The following is a 26731-nucleotide window of genomic DNA, read 5'->3' on the forward strand; positions in this document are numbered from 1 at the left end:
CATGCGCCGTGCTCACTGGGAAGTGCGGAGAAATTTATGCGCTTTTTTTCAGCTGAGTTGGCTCATGTCAACTGCTGGCGGGTGCAACTGTTTATATCAACTGTGAGATAAATTGTTCCCAAAGTGTGGAATAATAACAATCTGGCAGAGGAAAGACGTCACCGCTTTTAAAAATGCCCCGGAGAAAGGTAGGACGGCCGTTAGCTGCACACTCAGCCGTTAGTGCAAACAACATAACGTCATAGCTAATGTTAGCCAGCGAGGAGCTAAAAACCAAACTCCTGTGAATAAAACTGCCGGGCTGGAGGGCTGAAACGTGTCTCCACGAGCTGCTGTTATTAAGTTGTAAATGTGTGGTGAATATAAATGTCTGTGGAATCATGAAACTGAGCTGAGCGGTTGGTGTTGTTGCTAAGAAGCTAAGCTAGCTAATGTTTATTGCTGAGTTGCAAGAATGTGTTGTTGCGTTAAGTGTCGCAGAAGTGCTTCGGGAAATGCAGTTTTTGGCTCATTTTGGTCAGACTTTTTACACGCAGTTAAAGCAGAGTGGAAGCGCTGTCCACAGTTTAACGTCCATAACGGTAGCTTTAGCTAACTGCTGAGGAAAGGAACAGGCTGTTCTTTGGGTGCGAGGATGAAACGAGCGTCTGCACCAAAACAACACTGTGATTGGACAGACTCGGGACAAGCGCTGCGCTCATTGGTTGGGCTTTCTCAAACCCCGCCTCTTCTTTAATTTAATTGGCCGTATGCAAATTCAGCGCCCAGCCTCTTGTTGTGAAGTTGTCAAAGATGCTTTCCGTAATGTGCACAAGTAGCCCTGACGGTAGAGTGATGTTATAGTCGTTATATTTGTCCTGTTCACTTATTTTTGCTCTTTAAATTTTTTGTTTTAGCTAATTGGTGCTTTAAATATCTATCTATCTATCTATCTATCTATCTATCTATCTATCTATCTATCTATCTATCTATCTATCTATCTATCTATCTATTGCTGCATTATTGTAAGTAATAAAAGACCAGATGATGTCAATTTTACACAGATAGCACATTATATATTAGCATAGGATATTTTGTTATTTTAATAAAAACAAACATTTTTTTCAGTTTAACTGTAATTTTAATACCCTCTATCATATTTTATCTGTTGTGTGTCTCTTATTGCATTTTGTATGATTATATTTAACCTCCTAGGACCTGGCGTCCACATATGTGGATATCATTTTTTTTCAAAAAGAACCTATTGTTCATAATAACGATGATAATAATAATAACAATAATAATAATAAAGGTCTTAAGAGGATAAATATTTATATATATATATATTGCTGCATTATTATAAGTAATAAAAGACCAGACGATGCTGTCAATTTTACACAGATGGCACATTATATACTGGCGTACAGTATTGTGTTGTTCTATCATACTTTATCCGTTGTGTGTCTTCTTTGCCCTGTTAATTTATTTTTCCTCTTAATATTGTTTCTTTTCACTAATTGATAGATTAAATATCTATCTATATATTGCTGCATTATTATAAGTAATGAAAGACCAGACGATGTTGTCAATTTGACACATATAGCGTATTATATATTAGCATATTTTGTTATTTTAAGGAAAAAATAAACATCTTTTTTCAATTAAATCTATAGCTTTAATACCCTCTATCATATTTTATCCGTTGTGTGTCTTCTTTGTCCTGTTTATTTGTGTCTTCACTTATCATTATTGTTATATTTAATTACCTCTGATCAGTATGCCTTTTGTGGCCTTTTAAATTTTAAATTTAGACCATAAATAGGAAACACAGAAGGGGAAACAAAGAAAACATTGTAGCTGAATTTCATGTAACGACCCTGAGGAGAAATGAGAAAATAAATATATGTGATTGTGAAGGGAACCATTGACGTACAAGGAAACATGCACATTATATCACTGTGAATCAGTATGTAGTTATAGTGGCATGTTTGGAGTATTATTTGAAAGGATGCTGAGGCCCCCAGTATGCTATCAGTGCAATGCAAATGCTGTCTAGTGCCTGAGTACCCCTTTTTACCCCACCCCCACCCAGCCGGATGGTCTCCGGTGTAGGGTGAGCCCTCTTCTGTCAACATCAACCCACGCATTCTGCGTGGTAGGCAGCCGGCAATTTCGACTAATTCTGCTGCTGCTGCAAAAAAAAAAACAAGTTTAGAGGACATTTTAACTAGTTTATTGAAGTGTTAGGCGTTCGTGGCAATAGTCTTGTGAATAATTTGTGGAAATAGCATACTAGAATTTGGATTTTCCGGTGGAAGGTGCATCTCAGGCGCTGTGGGGAAAATAGTGTTTGGTACAATCGAGGTGCAGCCGGGGTGTGTCTGTGTGGTCGGCTGCAGATTAGGTTTACTTTCAGTATTTATTGACAGCTTGTGGTGGTGAAAGGAGACACAGAGCCGGAGATGTGATGATACTCCTCTCCCCAGCATGGGATCTTTGTTGAATTATCCGCTGGTAAACAAAAACAAACAAATAACACACCATCACAGAATTTATCCAGCTGGTCTGACGCGGTTTTTGCGGACTTTCATTCGTAAAGTAACTCAGGTCGCTGATGACTGTTGTTTCCTTCCCAGAGGACCGCAGGCAGCAGCTCGGACGGGACGGAGGACTCGGATTTTTCCGCCGATCTCGAGCACGCCGAAGCTCCCGAGAGCGCGCACAGGCGCAGCAGCACGCGCCTGACTCGCGCGTCCCTGCGCCTCAGCCAGAGCTCACAAGGTATGTAAACATTGGGCCCGACCGATATGGATTTTTTGAGACCGATGCCGATAGCGGATTAATCGATAACTTTTTGGCCAATTAAAGCTTACAACAACAAGAAAAACACTCAGAGAGTGCAGTACTCTGCCAAGGCTGTTCATCCCCCCATATGGCATTGTCAGAAATGCAGCGTATTCTTTTGTAGAAATGCATTATTTTTTTCACGTCTTTTCACGTCTTCTGAAGTTATAGATGTCAACAGAATTCAGTAGAGGTTCTCTTATTTATATTTCAGCGTTACTAATTTGTTTCATTTTCTAGACAAAGAAATTTACTCGTCTGTCTTCTCATTCATAACCCCGAAGTCAGTGTTCACCTCAAGTTCACTGGTTTAGTGTAGCTGTTAACCCTGAATTTGGATAGTTAAAGTGCAATGTGTGATTGTCTGAAACCTTTAATGATTTAGGTTCCCTTATTATTTAAATAACCTTAGTGTAATTACACCACTGTTCTTCTTGCATAGAGATATTGTTGGTGCCGCCTAAAGAGGTTTTAATGAGCTACAACAAAGGAGAATCCAAACCAAAATGACAGGAAATGAGAATTTTTTTAATAAACAAAACATTTTAAGGTTTGTTACGTTGGGTTTAATTTACTTGAGCATAGTACATAGTACATGCAGACAGTTTATCAAATCGTCAGAAATAATAGAAAATAATAAACAGGTGTAATTTACTGTCCAATAAGGAAACACAAACTCATTACCTGTACAGAGCATGGACCGATCATGTTTACTGTTGTGTGTAGTCACCTGTCAAGGCCCATCCTAAGTTAGGAAAGAGTCTGAAGTACACTAGTTTATTTTACCATTACATGTGTAAGTTTCATATATTTAGAAAGACTTTCCAGCTCCTTTTTGACCTTTTTGTTTTGTCACAAACTTTAAAAAGTATCTATCCATTTTCCATAGAGCTATAATGAAACATATTTACTGTATCACGGTTGTTTTCTACTCAGATGACCTTAAATGATCTATTTCTATCAGAATTATATTTATTATTAAGCGAAACATCTCTGTATGCAGCATAATTACTTTTACATAGATCATTGGAATGAAGAAGGATGTTTTCATTCAAGGAGACCTCAGACCCTCCTCACTTCACCAGTTGTGTAGTTGCTATTGTATATGGGCAGCCATAAAGCATGAATGGGTTCAGACAGCCTGACCTCCCCCACCACACACACATTAACTCCAGTCCCACCTCCTGTGTGACCTCTTTCTGCCGCGGCTGCCAAAGGGGATTTACAACAGAGAAAGAAAGGCTGACACTGTTTCGTCTGCTTTTTGTTACTAAGAGAAGTTGGCTCTGCTGTCCCGGTCCTCAGACAGGCTTAGACACATCACCGGGGCTATTTGTCTACAAAAAGACGTGGATTCAGAGGTTCTTTCTTCTATTCTGTGACGGGATAAGTCTTCTCATACCCACTGAGGCTGTTCGCAACAAGTAACTCTTGTTCTTACTGTTTTTGCTCGTAGTTGATTGTTTGCAGGCAGCTGCTCAGATTTAGCCTGAACAGGACGTCTGCTCAATGATATTTCTGTAGTAAATTTTCTTGGAAGAATACATACAGGCCATTAAGTAGGGCTGTAAATGTAAAGATTGTTTTTAATACTGTTTCATCTGTTGGGTATTTTCTTGATTAATCCTTTGGTTGAAGTCAGCTTGCTTGTTTAGTCAGAGAAACACAGTTTAGAGACTGGAGCAAAAATATATTTGTCATAGTAATTGCTCTTTTTTTTCTGTTTGACTAATAAATTTGTTGACTAACCTTTGCCGCTCTAGATTAATCTGTTGTCCAACTGTAATAAACATAAGTAGCCATGAAAAACAAAATTTAAAATTATGTAAAAAAAAAAATAGAAGCATTAAACTACATCAAAGCAGAATAAGTCAGTATGAAAGAAAATACATTTTATATATTTAAATTCTGGTGTATTAATCTTTTAATGAGAAAGTTTATGCTCAAGATAGTCTAGGATGAGTACATAAAAAGCTGTGTATTTTCCTAACATGAGGCTCTATGTTTTACATGAAAGACCTTAGTTTGATCTCCTCTCCTCTCTAGATAACTGCAGCTCGTTACGTAGCAGTTCTCCTGCGGCTCCTGACGAAGGCCTGGATTCAGCAGCAGAGTCGGCGGCGGCAGCAGCGGTGGCAGCATCCGTCTTCTCCTCCGGGCGCAGAATCACACGCAGCCAGCAGGGGGCAACAAACACCACAGCCAAAAAATACCCTTTGCGTCAGAGCAGGTCGTCAGGCTCAGATACTGAAGCTAACGGTGAGAACGGTGCTTCCTGTGTGTCCTAAGAAATGAAGTGTGTGCATTACAAGGACGATTGAAGGAAAAGTAGGAGGAGGGCTACAGGGACCCAAAGAAGAGTAAGAGTAGTATTAGTAGTTCTAGAGTTAATGAGAATTCAGTTGGATGTCAGAGGAAAGAACAGGTCAGGTAAGAAAAAGGGAATGTTTCAGTCTTACATTGTGATGCTGTTCAGCTCATATCATGGGGCCTCTCTGTGATCACAGGGTGTTCCTGATTAAAAAGAAGACATGACCGTGTCTACGTCTTGCAGTCTTAATAAAAACACAATATAGAAACATTTAAAAAGCAGATTTCTAACAGAATAAGACACACAGAAGGACTCATACAGGAACAGTAGACAGAATTCTGACACAAATGTGGGGGACCTTAAATTCAGTCATTACTGTACCTGCACACCTCCTGTAAAGACACAGAGTATCACATGTATAGAAACAGTCTTATACTGATAGATAGATAGATAGATAGATAGATAGATAGATAGATAGATAGATATTTAGATAGATAGATACTTTATTAATCCATAGGGAAATTCAAATACACCAGTTTGATTGAAAAATATTAAAGGAAAATAGTTGAAATATGTCCTTCTATTAACCTGCCGAACTGTCTGAACTCACACACTGTTCTTCTGCTGCAGTAACATCATTCTTTATTATTGGATTTTCCTGCTTGAGGGTGTCAACTGCATCTGTATGTAGGCAAATGTGCTGCTTCAGAGGTTTGCCTTAAGACAGTTTTGTAGCAGTAGAGAGCTAGGGAGACAGTTTCTCTTTCAAAAAAATGGTAAAACATTTGTATGAATGGGGAGCAGATGCTAACTTTTAATCACTGATATGTTTTTGTCGCCTCAATTGGCTCAGCAGACATAAAGCAGGGAGTGGACCGGGACGAGACGCCTCCTCGCACTCCGACAGGCAACGCCCCATCGTCAGAGTCAGACATTGAAGTTTCCAGCCCGAGCAACGACCTCGTGTCTTCCAGCAACGATATTGTAGTTTCGCAAGAGGAGGACGAGAGATTGGCAAAAGAGCTGTCGCTCAAAGAGGCAGCCGCCCATGACCTCTCCCACCGGCCCAAACGACGGCGTTTCCATGAGAGCTACAACTTCAATATGAAGTGTCCCACACCTGGTTGCAACTCATTGGGTGAGGCCTCAAGCACTGTACTGCCACATTTAATTTGTTTGTGTCCATCTCTTCATAGTCCTCTCTTTCCATCCCTTCCTTTTTCTCTCAGGTCATCTAACAGGGAGACATGAGAGACATTTCTCCATATCGGGATGCCCTCTGTACCACAACCTCTCTGCTGATGAATGCAAGGTACACACACACACATACACACACATGAAGATATATCCACAAGGATTCCAGGCTAAGAAGTGAGTGTGAAACCATGACACTGCATGCTAGTTTACAACAGGGAAGATTCCCACTGAAACTTGTGACCATTTTATGTGTCGTCTGTTTTCTTGCAATTTTGTTATTTTACTTTCTCATATGTTTAAAGTTGGGTTTTTTTTTTTTACCTTTTGTTGGCTTTATTAGACAGGTTAGTAGAGAGGGAAGACAGGAAAGTAGGGAGAAGAATGGGGGAAGACCTGCAACAAAATTGAACCCAGGCTGCTGCATCTGGGACTATAGCCCCTGGTCATGAGCGCCCGCTCAACCAGTTGAGCTATCTGGGCGCCCCATACTTTCTCATATTTTTATGACAGATATCTGCCACACTTTAGAAGAAATATGCTGCATTTTTGCTTTAGTTGTTCTTCACTCTACTGTGCAGCTCTTTGCAATATTACTCTGTAGTCAAACGAGTTTTCATCACACTGCGTCCAAGTGTCCAGTGGATGAAGCTGAAAGAAACCAACGGAATGAAAGTGAACTTGTCAAGCTGCGAAGCCTCCTCAGGCATGGCAATTTTCCGCCGTTCCGCGGAAATCCGCCGTTTTAATTTTCAAATTGATCATTTCTGTGAATCGTCCAAATCCGTTGAGAAAATTTTAGGGGAGGTATGTTTTTGTTACTCTTGCTCCCGGTTTTTGAGAAGCGCTCGGCGTTTCTCCCGCAGCGTAACAGACAAAAGCCGCGATTCCACAAGCATCTACTCGGCGCGGTACGGTTCGCCACTATTGTATCTGACTCGGCTCGTCTCGGTTTAGTTGTTTTTCCATATAGCCTCATCGTGGGTGGAGTCGTCATAGCGCAGCGAGCCGAAAGTCCCTTAACGTCATTTGCGTGCGACACAAACGCAACATAACGGAGGCGATGGTACACCTGCTGCTCGGTCTGTGGCTTTCTGTCAGATTCAAAGTAATAGAAGAGTCAGAGAAAGCTGAGAGCGACGAGTCGAAACACTGAGGAGACACACAGGAGAGTTTGGGAGGCGATGCAGCAGCATCAAGCTGAAGACAAGAGGATATGAACTAGACGACATATGAGGGTAAGCTAATGCTAGTTCGCTAGCTATCATGTATCAGTCCTGTGAACGACCCTGTAATGGCTGCAGTTTGTCGCTATTAGGTATTAAAATATGTATGCTGTGTATGTGTTTCAGATGCTCTCTGATGAGACTTCATGGGATTTACCTGAAGCAGCAGCACATGAACCTGCAGTGGCACAAGGTGTAGAGGAGGAGGACAGAGATGTACAGGATGCACTGATGCACTACGTGTCATGCAAAAGTTAAAAGTTATTCTTCTCGTTATACTTCTGTTTTTCTGTCCCCGGACCGCTATTGTTTTCTTTAATGCAATTCTGACAATAAACTTTTGTACCTTTTGCAGATGTGTCTATGCTATTGTTTTATTTGTGAAGGTTAGCTAGATTACATGACAAATTAAACACCAAAACATTAAAACAGCTGTTTTAAGAATATTCCAGTTTGATAAATCAGTATTGCTTTGGTGTAATTCAGTCAACGGAATTATGAACCATAAAGGAGTTTGTGTTAAAACATGTTAAATCCCATTAAACATAAATGCATTATTAGGGAATACAGAATTGTTTGGTTCAGACTGTTGACTCTTTTCCTACCATTGTCTTAACAGACAAAATGAAAAGTTATGATGCAATCACATAAGTCACAAAATAGTTTATTAGTCAGCAGCAAAATCAAAACTATTTACAATGTGCAAAGTACAAACTGTGGTGGGCCTCTCCTACAGTGGAGGACTAAAAGTAAAACTATATACAACTAAATCTCAAGTCTCTGGGAGGTGCACTCTGGCTGCCCACTGCCTGCACCAGCTGCCCCAGTACACCCAGCACTACCTGCACCAGCTGCCCCAGTACACCCAGGAATGACTGGTTGAAGGCAGCATTCTGGACCATCTCCTCCACTGCAAGGCCGCTTCATTCTCTCTTGCCTCGCTGAGGAGCAACCAGATGTTCTCATCATGCTGGGTGCCGGTTCCGCTCCTTCTCAGCCTGCATCTCCACAAGCACGCTTGGAAGGTCCAATTTTCTGTTGCACCTTTTCCTTTTGCCTAGACCAAAGACAGAAAAGTGATCAGAATCAGCTTTAGTAAGTACACAACATGCAAGGAATTTGGTTTCGGCTGTTGGTGTCACACTAGGAATATGGAAGAGAATAATAAAAAATAAAGAAACTATAGAGAGAGGAACAGGAAGAAAAATGAAATAGCAAAATGAAATAAAACAATATATACAGAAATTTACAGCTAGCCTGGAATAATCACATTAGCATTAGTGGCAGGTGAGACAAACTAATCCCCCAGCAACCTCTCTGACTCAGAGTGTCGCGTGGAGATTAAATCTTCAGTACAGATGCACAGACCGAGAGCGTTTTCTCCGCTGAACTCTCATTCAGGTCTACACTCCCTCCAGCTCACTACGCTCGGCCAACAAAAGGCTCCTGGTCCAACCACCACAACAAGGCCAGTCTATAGCTAGACTGTTCTTCTCTGTGGTTCCTCGATGGTGGAACGAGTTACCAAACTCTGTTCGATCTGCAGAGTGTCTCTCAGTCTTTAGGAAAAGACTAAATACCCAACTCTTCACTGAACACCTTTACATCTGACAGACTGCAAAACAAAGAACCAGTCTAGCTCCTGCTGCATTGTAAAAGGCCTTGCGATTGGTCGAAATTGGTTAGCTGCCAACGATTGGACCAATCAAATTGCTCGATGCATTCTTTTGTTACAATTCATGGCGGCATGTTCGTGTTGGAATTTTGAGCTATTGGGATCGTTTTCGGTGGAATCATGAGGTTTTTTTCAAAAGATCAAGAGTCATCGGTGCTAGAAATAGATAAAAGTGTCAAAAACAAGTTCCGATGGAATTGGCTTGAGAGAAAAGTCATTTGAGTCATTTAACAAAACACTGGGTATTTTACTCATGACTCAGGGCAAAATGAATCCCTGATAGTGTTTAAAGAGTGTTTTGGAAATGTAAAAAAAAACTGACAGCTGACTCCATAGAGGAAACTGTGACATTAGAAGTGACTTTGTGACCAGTGTAGAACTCCAGTGTAAATAGTGTTAAAAGACCTATAGAACTGTAAAAATTGTAGGACTAAATGCAGTGAGACAACATTGAAGAAAAAGTAAGTTAACTTTTCATTGAATTAACTTATTCATTACAATCGAGTCTTCTGTAAATCTATGCATGTTTTTCATTCTAAATCACCTCTATTTCACTGAAAACCTCTCGGTTTGTAGGTTGAAGATTGTATACCGAGCATTTTCAGCTGAAATCAAAATTTGCTGTTGCCATGCCTGCGTCCTGGAACAAGGAGGCGGCTGCTGCAGTGATTCCACTGCAGGGCTGGTTGTGAGTTGTTGGTGGTAGACGGTGTTGATGTTTTGTCAGGGCAAAGCAACGACGCGTGACAAACAGACTGAGGAAAGGACGCTGTCGCACCGCCAGGACGAGAACAGGCACTCCACAAGAAACCAGGTAACACGTGGTAAAACACATACATAGATGTATAAAACATGCACAAACGCATCAGACAAGCGTAACACACAGTGACACCAGCTCACACCTGAAACAGACGTACACATATACTGACGTTCTGTAGGTTGGTTCTTAGATTCTTGGTGAAGACTGTGACCCTACCGTGAATTCCCTTGTCCACTTGTGAACAGTTGTGTCCCGCACACCACAGCAACACTCTTGAAGCAGCAGTACCTCAGATCAGACTGTTGTCTGCCAGTGCAGCAGGGTCAGGGGCAAAGTGATGAAAGGCTGCCGGAGGTTGAGTCACAATAAGTGTGGAGTGACTCCTCCGCATCTGACGTAATGGAGCAGTTTCTTTGAAAGGCACAGTGGTTATTATTTAACGGGGAAAACACAGTGTCATAATATTTAATGCACTTGACAAGATGTCAAAAAGGACGAAATATCGTTTGAAGTTTATACGCACAAGATGATAAATGCACACAGAATAGCAGTAATCTTTATTTATCCAGCATAAATAGTAAAGTAAACTTGCAACACTTAATAATGGCACACGTAACTATTATTACTTAATATATTGATTCCTCTGAAAAGCAGTTCATATACTAAATTAACATTGTGCACACTTAAAGACTATGTGAAAAATGGTGGACTTGATTATAAATCTTCACATTTTGTCACTGATAAAATATCAGTATTAGTGTTATTACAATTTAGTAAAGACAGTATTCCATATGTATTGTAATCAGACATTTAAATTGGTCTTTAGCGCTATGAATGCCACTGTTCGAGAGGTAAAAGGCTCCTTACAGAACATCCATATTAAAGTGTTTGTCTCTGTGCTCTCAGGCCCCGACGGATCGTCAGCTGCGCTACAAAGAGAAGGTGACAGAGCTGAGGAGGAAGAGGAACTCTGGCCTCAATAAGGAGCAGAAAGAAAAGTACATGGTAGGTGGATGACGAATGAATGTCTGGGAAATACGTTCCCCCAGAGATTAGCTGGATGCTTCTATTCTGTGGTTGCTGTCACACCAACTGGCTGGGTTATGCTTTCCTCTCGAACGAGCCGCGCGGAAATGAAACACTTGGAAATCCGTTCGAGAGAACATGTGTGACTTTATACTCCATGCGGCGTCTGCTCCCAAACTGCAGGGGGAAGTGTATCGTAAACACACGTCTGCCACAGTACTAAGCTATAGTAGAAGAAGTTTGCCATTGTTTACACCACTTAAAACATGACATTTTACCAGATAGTTGTATTTCAACAGCTAGTTTTAAATTCACACCATCAATTGTTCATAGCCCGGTTACCATGGTGATCTCTGTGTGATGAATCATATAAATGTCTGAATTTCTGAACTTCTGCTGCTCTGAGCTCCTGTTCTTCCGCCAGCTTTTCGGGTGTCTCCGTCTGCATAGTTAGAAAAATTTGGAGGTGCACGACGCAGAAATTTTCCGCGTGAAGCTTGTTTATATGCCATCATGTCCACTGTGTGATGCTGCTGCTGTCTTTCCTCCAGCCCGCTGCTTCCAGCTGCCCATTTCCACCAATCTACTCTGCATCACTCTCACTATACTTGATATGCTCATCTACACACTGTTTGAATCTTACTACCAGCTGTATATGTAGTATATTTAATGCCAGAGCCTTACACCATAACAGTAAACTTATGAATCAGTTTGTTGGCTTGTTCTGTATGTATTCATGTTCTGATGTACAGTGGTCCCTCCGTGAAGTAGGAACCATATTTATTTGATTACTTATATATATTTTAAGGCTTTATAAACCCTCCCCACACACCACACAACACCGCAGAGCAACACTATGTGCAGCGATCAGACGTCTATGTGAAATGGGCATGATCAGATGGTGAATGCTGCTATTGATGGGAGACAGAGGAGACCTGATGCTACGGTCGCTGAGCCAATCCGTGTCCAGTGCTCTACTACGCATTTTATTTTGAGTAAATATTCATTTAATATGTTTTAATTATTATTTTTTAAATATTATTTATATATTGTTTTCAATTTTTTAGGCTAGAAAATGCTTAATTTACCGCAAAAATAATTAAAATAATGGAGCGAATCCAGAGCCGGTTGCTATGACTGAACTGTTGTGCTGCAATGCACCGTGGGAGTTCGGGGTCTTGGAGGTTTAAATGTCATTATGGTGGTTTATGTTAGTGTTCCAGTGTTGTTAGTGTTTGTGTTTTTGTGGTTTAGTCAGCCTAGTTAGTTTGGTTAAGTGTTATGTTGCCAGGACTGTGACTGTGAAGTGTGTTTGATGACTTCCTGCCACATTTTCTATATTGCTGTTTTCTGAGTGTCAAAATAAAAGCATCTGGCAGTTGCAGAGGGCATAGAAGGCAGATATCTTTTCTCCAGCATCATTCTTTACTGCTGCTCGCCTCAACTATAAATGTATAAATATTCCTATATACTGCAAAATCCCGCGATATAGCAAAAATCCGTGATACAGTGAGACTGCGATATGGAGAGGGACCACTGTATTCATTATGTCCTCTGTGTTTCTCATACTATACATGTATGCCAATATGTGTTATATGTTTCCTCCCCCCTTTACCTCTTCTGACTTTGTACCTCTCAACCCAGCCGGCCAGCGGCAGATGGGTCCCCCCAGGTTCTGCTCAAGGTTTCTTCCCGTTAAAAGGGACTTTTTCTTGCTACTGTGGCTTTAGGGCTGCTCTGGGGGTTCAGACCATATGGGTTCTGTAAAGTGTCTTGAGACAATCTAAACTGTAATTGTCACTATATAATTAAAATTGAGTTGAACTGAATTAGTAAATATGCTAACTCCTTCAACTCTCTCCAGCACATGTAATGTTTTTTTTTTTTTTTAAAGTCTTTCTCATTTCCTTCTCTACAACCACCACCAGGAGCACCGCCAAAGCCACGGGACGAGCCGGGAGCCGCTGCTGGAGAACATCACCAGCGACTACGACCTGGAGCTGTTCAGGAAAGCGCAGGCACGTGCCTCGGAGGACCTTGTAAGAGAGAAAACTCATCATCACCTCCCCTCCCTTGTTCCTTTTCTTCTTCCCTTTCTTTTTTGTCCGCCCTTTTCTGCCTTATTCCTCTTCTTCTCTGTTTCAGTCCACAAACCCTCCCCTGCAGCCACAGGAGGAGTCTGAGATATTTTTGGTAGTTTGGACAACCACTTCTGTCATTCTGTGTTTGTTTTTTCCTCTGCTCTGTTACGTCGTGACCCATTCAGATGAGAAGGCATTGTTATTTTTAACCAGGCTTAGTTTATTTTAACCTGTTAACTATATTGCATATGCTTTGCTCTGCTTTGCTATAATTTTCCTAAACAAACTACAGAGATTATATGCAGAATTTTCAAACTGCTCTTGGTTTCTTTTCCCCAAAAATATACAAGACTGGACTAATATTTGTAAAGTAAATGTTTTTTTTTTCCTCTTTTACTTGTCACACAAAGTGACAAGTTTAGGTTATGTCACGATGATGACATAACTCTTAAGTTATGTCATCATTGGGTGTTAATGCAGTTAGTGGACAATTTTACCTCAGATCTTACCTTGTTAATTTTTTTTTTTATAACTTTCTGAAAATATTTGTTTCCTGCCTTCATATGACGTCTTTTCCTATCAGTTCTTCAGTCCAGTTTTTCATTCTGTATCTTTTCATTTTCCTCCACTGAGGTTTTTTACAAAAGTCATCTTTGGTTCATCTGATCCTTTTCCCGGAATAATTGATTTTTTTTCCTCCTCTCTCTCCTTTCTCCCTCTGCCTGCTTGCCTGCCCTGTCTTCTTGTCCTCCTTGTACCTTGTCTCCGTGTCCCTCCTGTCCTGGCTGTACAGGAGAAGCTCCGTCTGGCCGGCCACGTGTCGGAGGGCAGCAACATGATAAAGACCATCGTCTTTGGCCGTTACGAGCTGGACACTTGGTACCACTCTCCATATCCAGAGGAGTACGCCCGCCTGGGGAGGCTCTATATGTGCGAATTCTGTCTTAAGTATATGAAGAGCCAGACCATTCTGCGCAGGCACCTGGTAAGACATTTGTCAGGTAGATATGTAGGTCCTTAAAGACTTAACCCCTTGACGCTGAGACTGCAGCCAAGATAGCGTATCCATCCCCCAATGCCAATTTGTTCATATTCATTACGTACCTGGGAACCTTTTGCAAGCACTGGTTTCTCGTAGGACCGGTCTGAGTGGAACCTAAATTATTATATATCTGTTATTATTTTTATGTATCTGTTCTATGTGTAATAGTGTAAAGTGTAAAAATTACAGGGAAGACATTAACTGTAGATTTAAAACAACACATACAAATCCTTTCAGCTTTCAGTGGTCTTTTCACGGTGGAGATGATTTATAGAAAATAAGAACCAACATATCTTCTTAAAAAATAGATTTTTGTGTTTCAATGTTTTTTTTTTGTTGTTTTTTTTCTCAGCGCCTATTTCAATAAACAGAAGAATAAAAAACATCACCAAATATTGCAAATTCCTCCAGGTGTGGTTTAGAAGTGGTGCTTTATCTCATCCATAATGTCTCTGATCAGTTAAAGAAAAGTTGCTTCCAGTCAGTGATGTGAAAGCATCAGAGTGGAAATGAACAGTGGCACAAATTCAGTTTTGACTCTTGCCTTAGTTCAAACTATAACCTTGCTATCTCAACGCCTAAGGCAATTCATATTTTATTCCTAGACCATGCAGACTCTATTTCGATAGACTGTGTAACTTTGCCCTTCTGGTGCACTTTGTACTGTTTCTGTGCTTTGAGTGACAGAACTAATAACTTTTTTCAGGACTCTGTGCTCAGTTGAACTGAATGATTCGGAAGAAGACAGTCAAACAAATCCACTGTCTGCCCGCGACACCTGAAATTTTTGTCATTAAATCTTAAAAACAGAATTAAAATTTTTAACATGAATACATTGTGGCACTGTAATTAACTATTTTTAAAAATCAGTTTGCATGGTTAAAACAATTTTACATGTAAAAGTGTCTAAAAAATTGTGCTGTTGTTTAGATTATATTATAGAAACCGTAGGTTTCAGTGTTTTGCAGCTTGGTTCGTACTTGAGACTAAAAATCAGGATATTTCTCAATCTGTTGATTCAGTTTTGAATGTATATCTATGTATAAAATTTATGTATATATATATAATTAGTCCCCCATGTTATCTTAGTGCCTTTCTGAATCATTGGAAGAGCCTTTTAAAGCTGGCCACAGACCCGAGATGTGAACTGAAGTTTCAAAGTGTGTTCTAGTCTAAAATGGCTGCTATGTGAAACTACCATTGAGGTGTTTAACTAAGTTCTACATAAGTTTATCTTTGCTCTGCTTTCTTCTTGTTTGTCTTCTAAAGGCCAAGTGTGTGTGGAAACATCCTCCAGGTGATGAGATCTACAGGAAGGGGAATATCTCTGTCTTTGAGGTGGATGGAAAGAAGAACAAGGTGAGACAGAACTGTACATCTTCACCTGATCCTCCTTCAGTAGGTCCAGGAATCGATACACTTCATCCATTCAGTTTCTATATTCCTATCCTGAACCTCTTACTTAATGTTCCATGAAAGGCTCAGCGAATGCTTTTAACTGTACAAAGTTCATTTGTTTTAGACTTGATGAATACCACTTGTTTGGGGACAGATTAGCCATGTTGTCTGTTCTGTTTGTGTTGTTTCAAGTCAGGATTTAAAACATCTACTGCACTCACAGAGGGGATCGTATGGCATACACTTAGATGATAACAAAATATCTTGCTTAAGCAAAGCAGTGCAGAACTTAGATAGGAGGCCTTTAAGAGACTGTGAGTCAGACGAGTGAATATTAAACAGTAGGTGATGATGCAGTGTTTGGTGCCACAGAGGATGTTAATCTAAACAGAGATTTGCATGAAGCAGCTGTCAAAGTGGCAGAGATTTCCCAGAAACCGCTGGATTCTGTAACTTGCTCTGTCAAAATTATGTAGGTGTATAGTTTACTTCCCAGATTCAGGAGGAGCATTCACAAAAAAAAAATCAACCAAAATCCAGCGAATTTCGCTGGATTTTGGTTGATTTTTATGTGAATGTTCCTCAAGAAAATATTAGAAGTTTTATTGATATAATCACTTTAGATATTTTTAGGGTTTTTTGGAAGATTTTTACTCATTTCTTGAAAATATTTTCAAGAATTTTCTTGCCAAATTTGGGGGATTTTTAAAAAAAATAAAACTTTGAAGGGAAACTTTTAAGGAATTATTGGAATTTTCTTCCTGAAGGTTTTGCAAATTAACAGAAATTTGGGGAATTTTTTTGCTGAATTTTTGGATTTTTTTTCAGACAATATTTTTTTGGTGCCCTTTAAATGGAGGGTTAAAGAAGTTCTGTACATCTGGACGTCTGCAATGATTCCACAGATTATGAACATTAAGGACAGATCATGTTGTCTTTGTGTCAGTTTTGTTTGATTGGCTGAGTGTTTAGATTGAATCATCATCTGTTTCTCTGACCTTTTCAACCACCTGAGTGTGAAACTCTCTAGTGGAGATCTGACTGTGAGATATTAGTCTGCTGTGCTTCCTGTGTGACTCCAGAGTCTGATGTCTGTTGTGCTCTTCTTCTCGCAGATTTACTGTCAGAACTTATGTCTGCTGGCCAAACTCTTCCTGGACCACAAGACTCTGTATTATGACGTCGAACCGTTCCTCTTCTACGTCATGACTGAAGCCGACAACACAGGCTGCCACCTAGTTGGATACTTCTCCAAGGTAACTGAGCTGATTACAGAGTACTCTTGCTCTCAGATGGACCACTAGGACATAGAGTCAAGCCTGAAACTATTCATACCCTGAGCAAATTTTAACTTAAAGTTACTTTTAAATGTAAATAAAAGCTGAGAATTTTTTTTTCCACAATGGCACCTCTTGTACATCATCTTATTATCTTTTGGGAAACACCTGTGTCATTTCCAATCAAAAAAAACTTGCTGGTTGAATAAAAGTAAGTTTAAGTCAAAATTTGCTAGCGGTGTGAATAATTTTGGGCTTGACTGTACTTGTCCAGTCCTTTTCAAAAAGACATAGAAATTGAAGTGTTTTATATGAGTTTTTGATGTCAGGAGATATTAGCTAACTTTACAAATAGATAGTTTTATAGAAATACGCTCCAAATGATGTCTACCATGCATCCAACTCTTTGTTTTCTTTAAAGCTGTAGTAAAACGCCGCTTGTTTCTGAATTTTCCGTAGTAGGAAGCACAAAAGTTGCTTGTGAGGTATAGCTTTAGGAGTGAAATGTTCACCAGACAAACACAGATTAGAATCGTTCTGAACTGTGGAGCCTTCAGCAAATGATAATTCATATACAGTTTGTTGTCATTGTGTATTCACAGGGGACCTTGTACAACATGCAATCCATTGCATCTTCAGTCTTTTAAATTCAGTTTACCTTTCAGCATTTTAGCATATGAGGAATCAAGTGAGGATAAGAAAATACCAAAAGTAAATTTAGAGCAGGAAAAGTAAAGATCAGGTGAAATGCTATTTTTTTTGGCATTAAGCAAATCCTCTGCCTCTGCAAATATCTGCTGCCTTTGAAACCCCCATGTCTGTCAAACCTTTGTGCTCATGCATTTGTTCTTCTTTCACAGGAGAAGAACTCTTTCCTGAACTACAACGTGTCCTGCATCCTCACCATGCCGCAGTACATGAGGCAAGGCTACGGCAAGATGCTCATAGACTTCAGTGAGTACTTAATGTGTCATCAGTACGTCTCCAACTAGAAGGGAAGGAGAGGTTCGTTGTGTTAGATGGAGAATATGAGGAAGTGGTTTGGAGGAAATCAAATTACCAGTGAATGTAAACTAGGCAAAAAAAGAAAATGTACAAACGCAACTTACAAGCTCTTTCTGGCAAGCAATAGTTACCTCATATATATTAAAATAAAAAACTTGCTTGCAGTAATAAATGACCAAAAAGCCTAAAGATGTGCCTTCTTAGTTCTTATATAACCCACTGGTGGGCATCAGTTGGCTATCTTCCAGTGACCAAGAGAGGAGGAAACGCCAAAGACCAATCTAAGCAGCAGCACATCACACATTAATGCATTCATACATTCCCCTGTAGGGAAATCTGTTTGTGTGTGCTTCTGTTTCATACATTTAACTGCCATACATACTGAGCAGGGACTCTCCTCAGCGCAATAACAAAGATTTAACACTTGCTCTTCTTAGAAAAACACACTGCACACTCTTGTGATTTGAGTATTACATCCATTAATATTGTTATTTTTGTCCCACTGGAACAAGAAAATGTTTCAGGGAGAGTGTAGCCAAATAAAAGCTCCCCTTGATCTGTCCTTGCAGGTTACTTGTTGTCCAAAGTGGAGGAGAAGGTGGGTTCACCTGAACGTCCTCTGTCTGACCTGGGACTCATCAGCTACAGAAGTTACTGGAAAGAAGTGCTGCTGCGCTACCTGAACAACTTTCAGGGCAAAGAGATCTCCATTAAAGGTAGGAATATGAAGCACGTATGTTAAAATGCCTGAGAAAGACGATGAAATGAAGATATTCTTTGCAGAGGGCATCATATAGTCATACCTTCATAACCTGGATCCAGTTCTCCGAATCACAGCCCAGAAATTTTATTTTAGAGCACAAATCTGAGTTGAAGCTCAGATTAATTATAGTTCCTGGTCATGTAATTCCTATCAAATAGATTGAGATGTCAGGAACGGACCTGAAGGCCCTTAAAATATCAACATTTCTTGAAACTGTGTGTGTGTGTTAGCATGTGCATGCATGCATTCAAGTGTGTCTGTTTTTATGAATGAATCAGAGAACAGTGAGGCCACAATAAATCAGCGTTCAGGTGATAAATGATTGTTGACGCACACAAGACTTTCTGCAAAAATAGGGCTTCACAGACACATTCAGAAAAAGCTTGAACAGACATCAATTCTGTTTCTGCTGGCTGCATTGTTTCCTGAGAGAAGCCCTGCTTCTGTGATGAAAACAAAAACAAGACTCCACAAGCTCACAGCGACCAGGTTAACATGCTGATGTTTAGCAGGTATAATGTTGCCATACCTGGTGCCATTCCTGCCTGAACTTTTGTTGCAAACAAGGAAAAGCTCTGGTCATTTGGTGTAACAAATGTCCTGAAGTCAGTTCCTTCCTCAAAACATATTTAAGAATTAGTACTGAGAATGTTAATGCATTAATTAATTAACACCCACAATTGTTTTATTGTGCGTTAACGCAGTTTTTTAAAATTGTTATTATTGTGAAAGTTTGTTGCTCCCTGGCTCTGAATCCACAGACAGACTAACCACAGATCAGGAGCTGGATGTTGATCAGGACTTGGGATGGACGTCATCACGTCTCACCCAGACTAACAGTAGAGGGAGGCTTCAGACTGGTTGGATAAACTAAAACAAGACAAGCTAACATGCCTCAGCGAAGTAGTTAGCTACAGACTATATTCAGATTAGTATCGTGGAACATGTTGGCCTGAGGAACGTTCTTAGGATCGTAACGAATCACGGCACGTATGAGCCTCAACCTGCATCACTGGAAGGTTCTTTGTGTGATGATATAAACCGGGACTGTTGTCCTCGATGCAGCGGTCATGGGTTCGAGTCTGACCCACAGCCATTTGCTCTTCTCCCCATGTTTCCTGTCAGTCTTCACTGTCTCATATATTAAAGCCAAAAAAAAGAAGCATAAACATGGACTTCAGCGACTAAAAACTCTTCTTCAGTCAGTCCCAGCTGTGGACTTTTTTTGTGTTGGACCACTTCACCTCCCTCTAACAGGGACAGCTGCTACTGAACATAGGCTGTTTCTGCTGGTACCTGATAAAAGAAAAATGTTCCTGCTTGTACCTGTACAGAAAAAAAATAAGAATACAGACGTGTAAATGTTAACTTGCTGTTGCTGGGAAGGTTCCTGTTATAATGTTATGATCGTGGCTCTGGACTCTGAAGGTAACTTGTTTTTCTATTATATATAACAAACCGGATAAAACGTTAATACCCTTACAGTGGCAAATAGCTTTGGTTTTATTTGATTTCTTTAATGTTTAGGTTGAGATTTACAAGAAAAATGTCAACTGCTGCTGTGTGAAGGGAATACTGCTGTTAAAAAGCACTTTATTTGTTTAAAGTGTTTGCAAACCAAATGTTACTGCATTTTTTTTCATGTAGGAATACACTACTTTTAAGTTTGTTATATAATTTTATGTATAACAATGCGATTCATCGCGATTAAAAATTTTAATTGCTACCCAGCACCAAAACAAATGTGAATTATACACTGTGAGCTAGTGCTGCTACAGTGTTAACTAACTTCTACTTGTCTTCTAAGCTGCCTTTGTTGCTGCTTTCCTATGTTTCATTGTGAGTTTCCACCAGTTTTTTAAAACATTTTTATGACTTCCTACCTCTTATTTAAGAATCCGTGTTATTCTTCTTAAATATGGACTTGTGAAATTTTCAGCATTTGAAGTTTCAGACAATTTTGACGCTTCATGATTTTACAGAACTAATCACAGCATACACTGCAGAGCTACTACAACTGAATAAGATACAATACTGTGCTCATTTTTAAAAGTCGCTATTCACAAATAAGTGTAAATCGCTGTAACTCAACAACTTTTTAATCACATTACATAAGCAGGCAAACAAAAGCATCAAATAATAGATGGCCACCAGGGTCAGACAGCAACCGGAACAGAGGGACAAAACAGTGAAGGCTTCAGTAGTAACACTGTTCCCTCACATCCCAACCTCCTTTTGTCCTTTTTTCTTTTCACCTTCTTGTTGTGACCTTTTTCAAACATTCTTCAAGTTATTCTGAATTTTGGGAGATGTATTCACCTCACCTGGAATAATACAAATACCTCTTCTGCGTCATCCTGTCCTGTATTCAGTGTGTTCTTTCTGTCCTGCCAGGGTTCTGTTATTCTATGCTCCAACTGTGAGGTCATTCAGAAAGCCTTTTGATTACTTCTAAATAAACTGCTACGTTTGGACATTTCATAAGGAGCTGATAACGGGATCCTACTTTGAGATTTTATAATGTTGAGTGGTTTTCAGCATCAGAGGCTGCAGTGATGTATGTGTTTAACATAAGATAAACAGGGTTTGTTTTTAGTTATCCCTGCCGGTTTTTGCCACATGTGAAACCTCAGATCAGCATCAGGTGAGCTGTTAATTAGCATCAGATGCTCATATTTCCCACAGGATGACTGCCTGAATACCTAAAGGCTAAAACCATTTCCATCTGTACTTTTCCTTATCTGATGGTTTGATTTGTTAACATGAACAATGGAGATCTCTTTGCCCTGAAAGTTGTTCAGGTAGCGCAGCAGCACTTCTTTCCAATAACTTCTGTAGCTGATGAGTCCCAGGTCAGACAGAGGACGTTCAGGTGAACCCACCTTCTCCTCCACTTTGGACAACAAGTAACCTGCAAGGACAGATCATGGGGAGCTTTTATTTGGCTTTACTGTTCCTTAAACACTTTCTTGTTCCAGTGGGAGAGAAATAACAATATTAATGGATGCAATACTCAAATCACAAGAGTGTGCAGTGTGTTTTTCTAAGAATAGCAAGTGCTAATTCGTTCTTCCATCCATCCATCCATCCATCCACTATCTATTATCGCTTATTCCTCTTTGGGGTCGCAGGGGGCTGGAGTCTATCCCAGATGACTCAGGGTGAAGGAGGAGACACCTGGACAGGTCACCAGTCCCTTGCAGCTACTTTCATTCTTCATTAATGAAAACTTTCTTTGCAAATGCTTTAACTTTTTTTTTCTTTTGGCCTTTTTCGGCTCTATTGATGGGACAGCAGTGAGAGAGAGAGACAAGAAAGTGGGAAGAAGAATGGATGATGGACTTTCAGCAAAGAGCCATGAGCTGGACTTGAACTCATGACCGTTGCATCAGGGACTATAGCCCCTGTTTATGGGTCACCTGTGTTCCACCCTTCTATCGCTTGTCCTTTATGTTGACAGAAATCAGCCAGGAGACGGCGGTGAACCCGGTGGACATCGTCAGCACACTGCAGTCCCTCCAGATGCTCAAATACTGGAAGGGGAAGCACCTGGTTCTTAAGAGACAGGTAGGAAGTCAGATTTTTTGGTGGGAGCTGATTGGTTATTGTTTAAATTTAATCTCTACTCAACTGCTGCGGTTTGTTTTCTTCCCGAAGGACCTTATTGACGACTGGAAGGCCAAGGAGACCAAACGGGGTAACGGAAAGACCATCGACCCCACAGCCTTAAAATGGACGCCGCCTAAAGGGACGTAAAGGACCTTCCTGTTCACACTCCAGACCCCAACAGCACACACAAACCAACAGATATCTCTCCGTACACTGGCATGCTCACACACCCTGAGCCTGAACCCTCACACACTCTGAACGCTTTCAGCAGCTGCAGCACGGTAACGTACACTTACAGTCCGCCGTCACTCTGGGTTCAAGCAGTCACTGAGGATGATGTGTATGAATCTAATGCAGGGATGACCTATAAGAAAGGCATCTAGTGTTTAAAACAGATGAAAAAAGCAGCCAAAGATGTCCTTAAATACAAACTGTAAAGAAAAAGAAACAGTTAAGGTTTGGTTATACTTGAAGTAATAAGGAATTTAAAAACAAACTCCAGGGTGTCCCAAAAAAATTGACATCATTAGAGATGTCCGTATTGGAGTGACCACATGGTCTGGAGAATTTATCCTGAATGGGAGTTCTTTTGGACATAAAATGTTTTATTCTACAAATTTCAAGTGAAACACTCTATGGGATGATCATTTTATAATGTTCCAAAGTTATTATAAAAGGTTCAATGTGTTCGCTGTCCAAACCTGCTTTCCTGCTGATGCTTTCTTGTGAAGTTTTCTAATAAATTCACGTTGTGCATTCACATTTGACTGAGTTTGGGCGTACGTCAAGACACAGAACGCCTTTCCTGTTGCAGTAAACAGCATGTCTGTTCCTGAAAGCAGAAAAATAAAAATGATTACATTTTTTGAGCAAAAAGAGCAAAGAAATTTTGAACAAATTATTAGGTGATGAAACGATGTCAAATGTTTTGGGACACTAGATTTCCTCTTTTCACAGCCTCGTCACAACTGCTCCTCAAACGTTTCTTTAAACACCACTGTTCTTTAAAAATGATAAACACTCATGCACTGCTGCACTACTTAAATATTAATATTGATATTCAATTTAGAAAAGTAATTATGAATGAAGTACTTGCATGAGTAGTAGTATAAACCAATGAGTAATACAATAATTTCTGAAGAAACTCAAGTCTAAAATGTTAATTTATCATTCTGAGAAGATTGTAAGATTTGTTTTTATCTCTAAATGGCTATTTGAAATGTCTCTTTTAATTTTTATATATTAGTTTTCTTAATGACAGTAATTTAATGATGTCATTTTTCCTGACTGTTATCATCTAGCAACAGCTAGCCAGGAGTCTGCTAAATATAGTGAATTAAACAATGCACTTATTCTGAAAATGATTTCACAGCATTTCATAATAATGTTTTCAGGATTTGTCCAGATGTTTCACACATAGTTGGTCCATTCATGTATTTAAACAGTGAACTGTAGGTGTCAGGTTACAAGTAATGGGCTTCGCAGCAGCCGGTGATGTCAGTGGACGTAAGACAGCCGCTGATATCATTCTGACCTCGTTTGTTACCTGAAAAGTGAAGCTAATTGTGCGTCCTTCCTCGCCTCCTTCCAGACACTTCATTAGCTCCGAGCACCAGACACACTTTTAATCCAATCTGCGGCAGCCAGAGTCGTACCTGCGCTGCGTTTCTTCCTTTCTGTTGTCGGCAGCGCGGCGACGACTCATAAAAACGTGTTTTGTCAGACGCAGACCAGCCGGCTGTGATTAAACAGGACAAGGCCTGGCCGAGCGTCAGGTTTCTAAGAATAGGAGCCCTGACCTCAATTTACCACTCAGATGGGGAGTTCCCACCGGAAAAGACTTCAACATGAACTTCTCCTAGAGATGCAGTGGAATCTGGAAAGGGATAAAAACAATATTGGTTATAAAATTCTACCTGACACTGTGTTATTTCACGTTTTATTACGTAACAGCGTGAAGAACAGACATCATCATTGGTAGGAAGAGCTGAGATTTTCTCGTTTCAGATCTTTACCTTGTTTACAGACGATCAGTGGCTGTTTGAACCCAGAACTAACCAGTAAATCAGCTTCTGTCTCCTGCAACAAACAAGCGTCGTGTTCAGTGTTTGTCCATCTCACCAGTCAGTCGGTTCACCAGGAAGCTATAGCTGCCACTGGACCATCACCAGGGAGGAATCTACCTGGATGTGTCCTGTTTCCACCTGTCCCCCCTTTTTTATTTCATCCGTGTTGCTTCATGATGTCCACGGTTTTGTCCTGAGAAAATCTGCAGCTCACAAACCTGTTTTCTGTGTCCTTCGTTTGGTTTTGTTATGATTTTTTAAAATACTTTTTCTACCTCTAAGGTTTTACCACTGTATACAAGCTAGAACAGCCCATTTTAAGCTCATGTTTTCCTTTTTTTGTTTGTGTGTGAAAATGTGTAGCTGTGTTTGCCCGTTGAGTTTTTTCTTTTTTTTTCTTTTTTTTAACTAGATTTGGGGGGAAAAAATAAGCTATTTATATTCTTTAAATGATGTTAACTGCATAGAACGTACAGGACCGCAGAGGAATGTCTGCTTTGTAGGACTGGCTTCCTTGTGAATATAAATATTTATCTAAAGTTGTATGTAGATCTGAATGTGTCCAGAAGCTCTTTAAAGGTACCGGAGGGAGAATCCCCCCCACCAGCAACGACAATGACACAAGTCATTTCCATTTCAGAGGTTTATCTCCTGCCGTCCAAAGCGACTAAATCTAAATGTTGCACATTGTCACTACTTGTGAATTAGAGCTGCGAGCAGGACAGCCTTTTTGTTCAGACTGTGACTGATTGAAAACTGATTTTATTTTATTGACAATCTCAATATTTATTGATTTGGATCAACATTTCCGATTTTCCGAAAGGAATACTTCAATGTTTTGGTGAAATAAGCTTGAAAATTGATTGAAGATTCACGTCTGTGTTCTAAATGTGATGCTCCAGATGTAGCAGGTTAGACTGATAACAAGGGGAAACAGTAAGAGCAAGTTTTTCAAATTTTTGTTTAAGCAGGACATTTTAATTCTAATCGAGGATGCTCATAATTATAAATGGGGCTTTAACTCACAATAATTTTGATTCCAGTGATAAGCTTCTTGATTAATTGTTTGGTTTTTTTAGATATAAAATGTCAGAAAACTCCCAAGATGACATCCTCAAATGTCTTGTTTTTGTCCACAAGCCAAAGATAAAAGTTTACTGTCATGGAGGAAGAAGGAAATCAGAAAATGTTGAATTTAAGAAGCTGGAATGAGAGTATTTAGATTTTTTTTCTTCTTAAAAACTACTTAAACTCATTCATTGGTTATAAAAATGTATTAGCTACCAATTAATGGATTCATCAGTTAACCTTCGTGTCGTCCTGCGGGTCAAACTGACCTGTTTTAAAGTTTGAAAATGTGGAAGAAAATATATTTTTCTTGAGACAATTTGACCTGTAATTGGCGCTATATAAATAGAATAGAATTGAACTGAATATTTTCACAGTGAAACTTCTGATGTCCACGTTATCAACATTTCTGGGAAATTTTTTAACATTTTTTAGTGGGAAAAAAAAAGTTTCTTAAGAACAACCAGACAACAACCAAAATCCAGCGAAATTCACTTTGATTTGATTTTATTGTGAATGTTCTTAAAGAAAATATCAGAAGTTTTATTAATATATATGGAATCACTTTAGATATTTTTAGGATTTTTTTGGAAGATTTTTACTCATTTTTTCCAAATATTTAAAATAATTTTCTGGCCAAATTTGGGGAATTTTTTTACATAAAACTTTTAAGGAATTATTGGAATTTTCTTCCTGAAGGTTTTCCAAATTTACAGAAATTTGGGGGACTTTTTTGCTAAATTTTTTTTTTCAGACAAGGAAACAATATTTTTTGGTGTCCATAAATGGAGACAACAGGAGGGTTAATCGTTGCAACTTAAATGGTCACAACAGATGTGACGCTAGAAGAGAGCCATGCTAGTAGTTTCCCTTTGTTTTCAGTCTTTGTGCTAAGCTATGCTAACTCTGCCTCATGTTTACCACACAAACAGGAGAGCGTTGCCTCACTCTTCGAGAGAAAACTAAATGTTGAGGTGTTGTTTAAACATTGTGCATAAGCTTAGACGAGGCATGCGTCCAACAACGTCTCATTAAATCAACCCTCATCTTTTTTTTTTTAATTTTCATGATGCTTTTTATAGTTTGTGTCTTTTTAAATCGTTAAATCTTCAGCTTCAAAGTTACATTTGCTTCTTTTGTGTTGTAAGAAAAGTTGCCTTTACAGTTCATAAGGCTGTTTATCTCCGTGTTTTGTTTTTTAATTGTGATGTTTTCTTTCTACCAATCCGTGGATGAGTTTATTTCCCGTGTTTATATTTTGTCTCTAACCCTGTGGTTAATTGTGTCCGTCTTCGTCGAGTCTTACATGAGGGAGAAGAGTTCACATCAATACTAACCGGATGCAGGTTTACAAGAACTACATTCAACCTTTTAGCACCTATATTCAATAAATCTGTCTGAAATGTG

At 39.6% G+C, this 26731-nt stretch overlaps 1 protein-coding gene across 4 annotated transcripts; it reads left to right on the forward strand.

Moving 5' to 3' along the window:
* LOC111566374 (histone acetyltransferase KAT7-like) lies at positions 1-26731 on the forward strand. 4 transcript variants are annotated; one of them, XM_023266922.3, is made up of 15 exons: positions 1-188; positions 2616-2760; positions 4870-5082; positions 5988-6272; positions 6364-6446; positions 9957-10043; positions 10896-10994; positions 12944-13054; positions 13890-14081; positions 15408-15497; positions 16652-16792; positions 17674-17767; positions 18388-18534; positions 22042-22148; positions 22239-26731. In XM_023266922.3, exons 1-15 carry the CDS (start codon positions 174-176, stop codon positions 22335-22337), a joined length of 1908 nt encoding a protein of 635 aa, XP_023122690.1. In that variant the 5' UTR covers positions 1-173; the 3' UTR covers positions 22338-26731. The 4 variants fall into 4 exon arrangements, with proteins under 4 accessions (XP_023122690.1, XP_054861105.1, XP_054861103.1 ...); XM_055005130.1 differs by lacking the exon at positions 1-188 and adding an exon at positions 2161-2493 and having other exon boundaries at positions 12944-13033; XM_055005128.1 differs by lacking the exon at positions 1-188 and adding an exon at positions 2167-2493.

Source organism: Amphiprion ocellaris, chromosome 19, assembly GCF_022539595.1.
Source record: "Amphiprion ocellaris isolate individual 3 ecotype Okinawa chromosome 19, ASM2253959v1, whole genome shotgun sequence".
In the NCBI taxonomy this organism is placed as follows: domain Eukaryota; kingdom Metazoa; phylum Chordata; class Actinopteri; family Pomacentridae; genus Amphiprion; species Amphiprion ocellaris.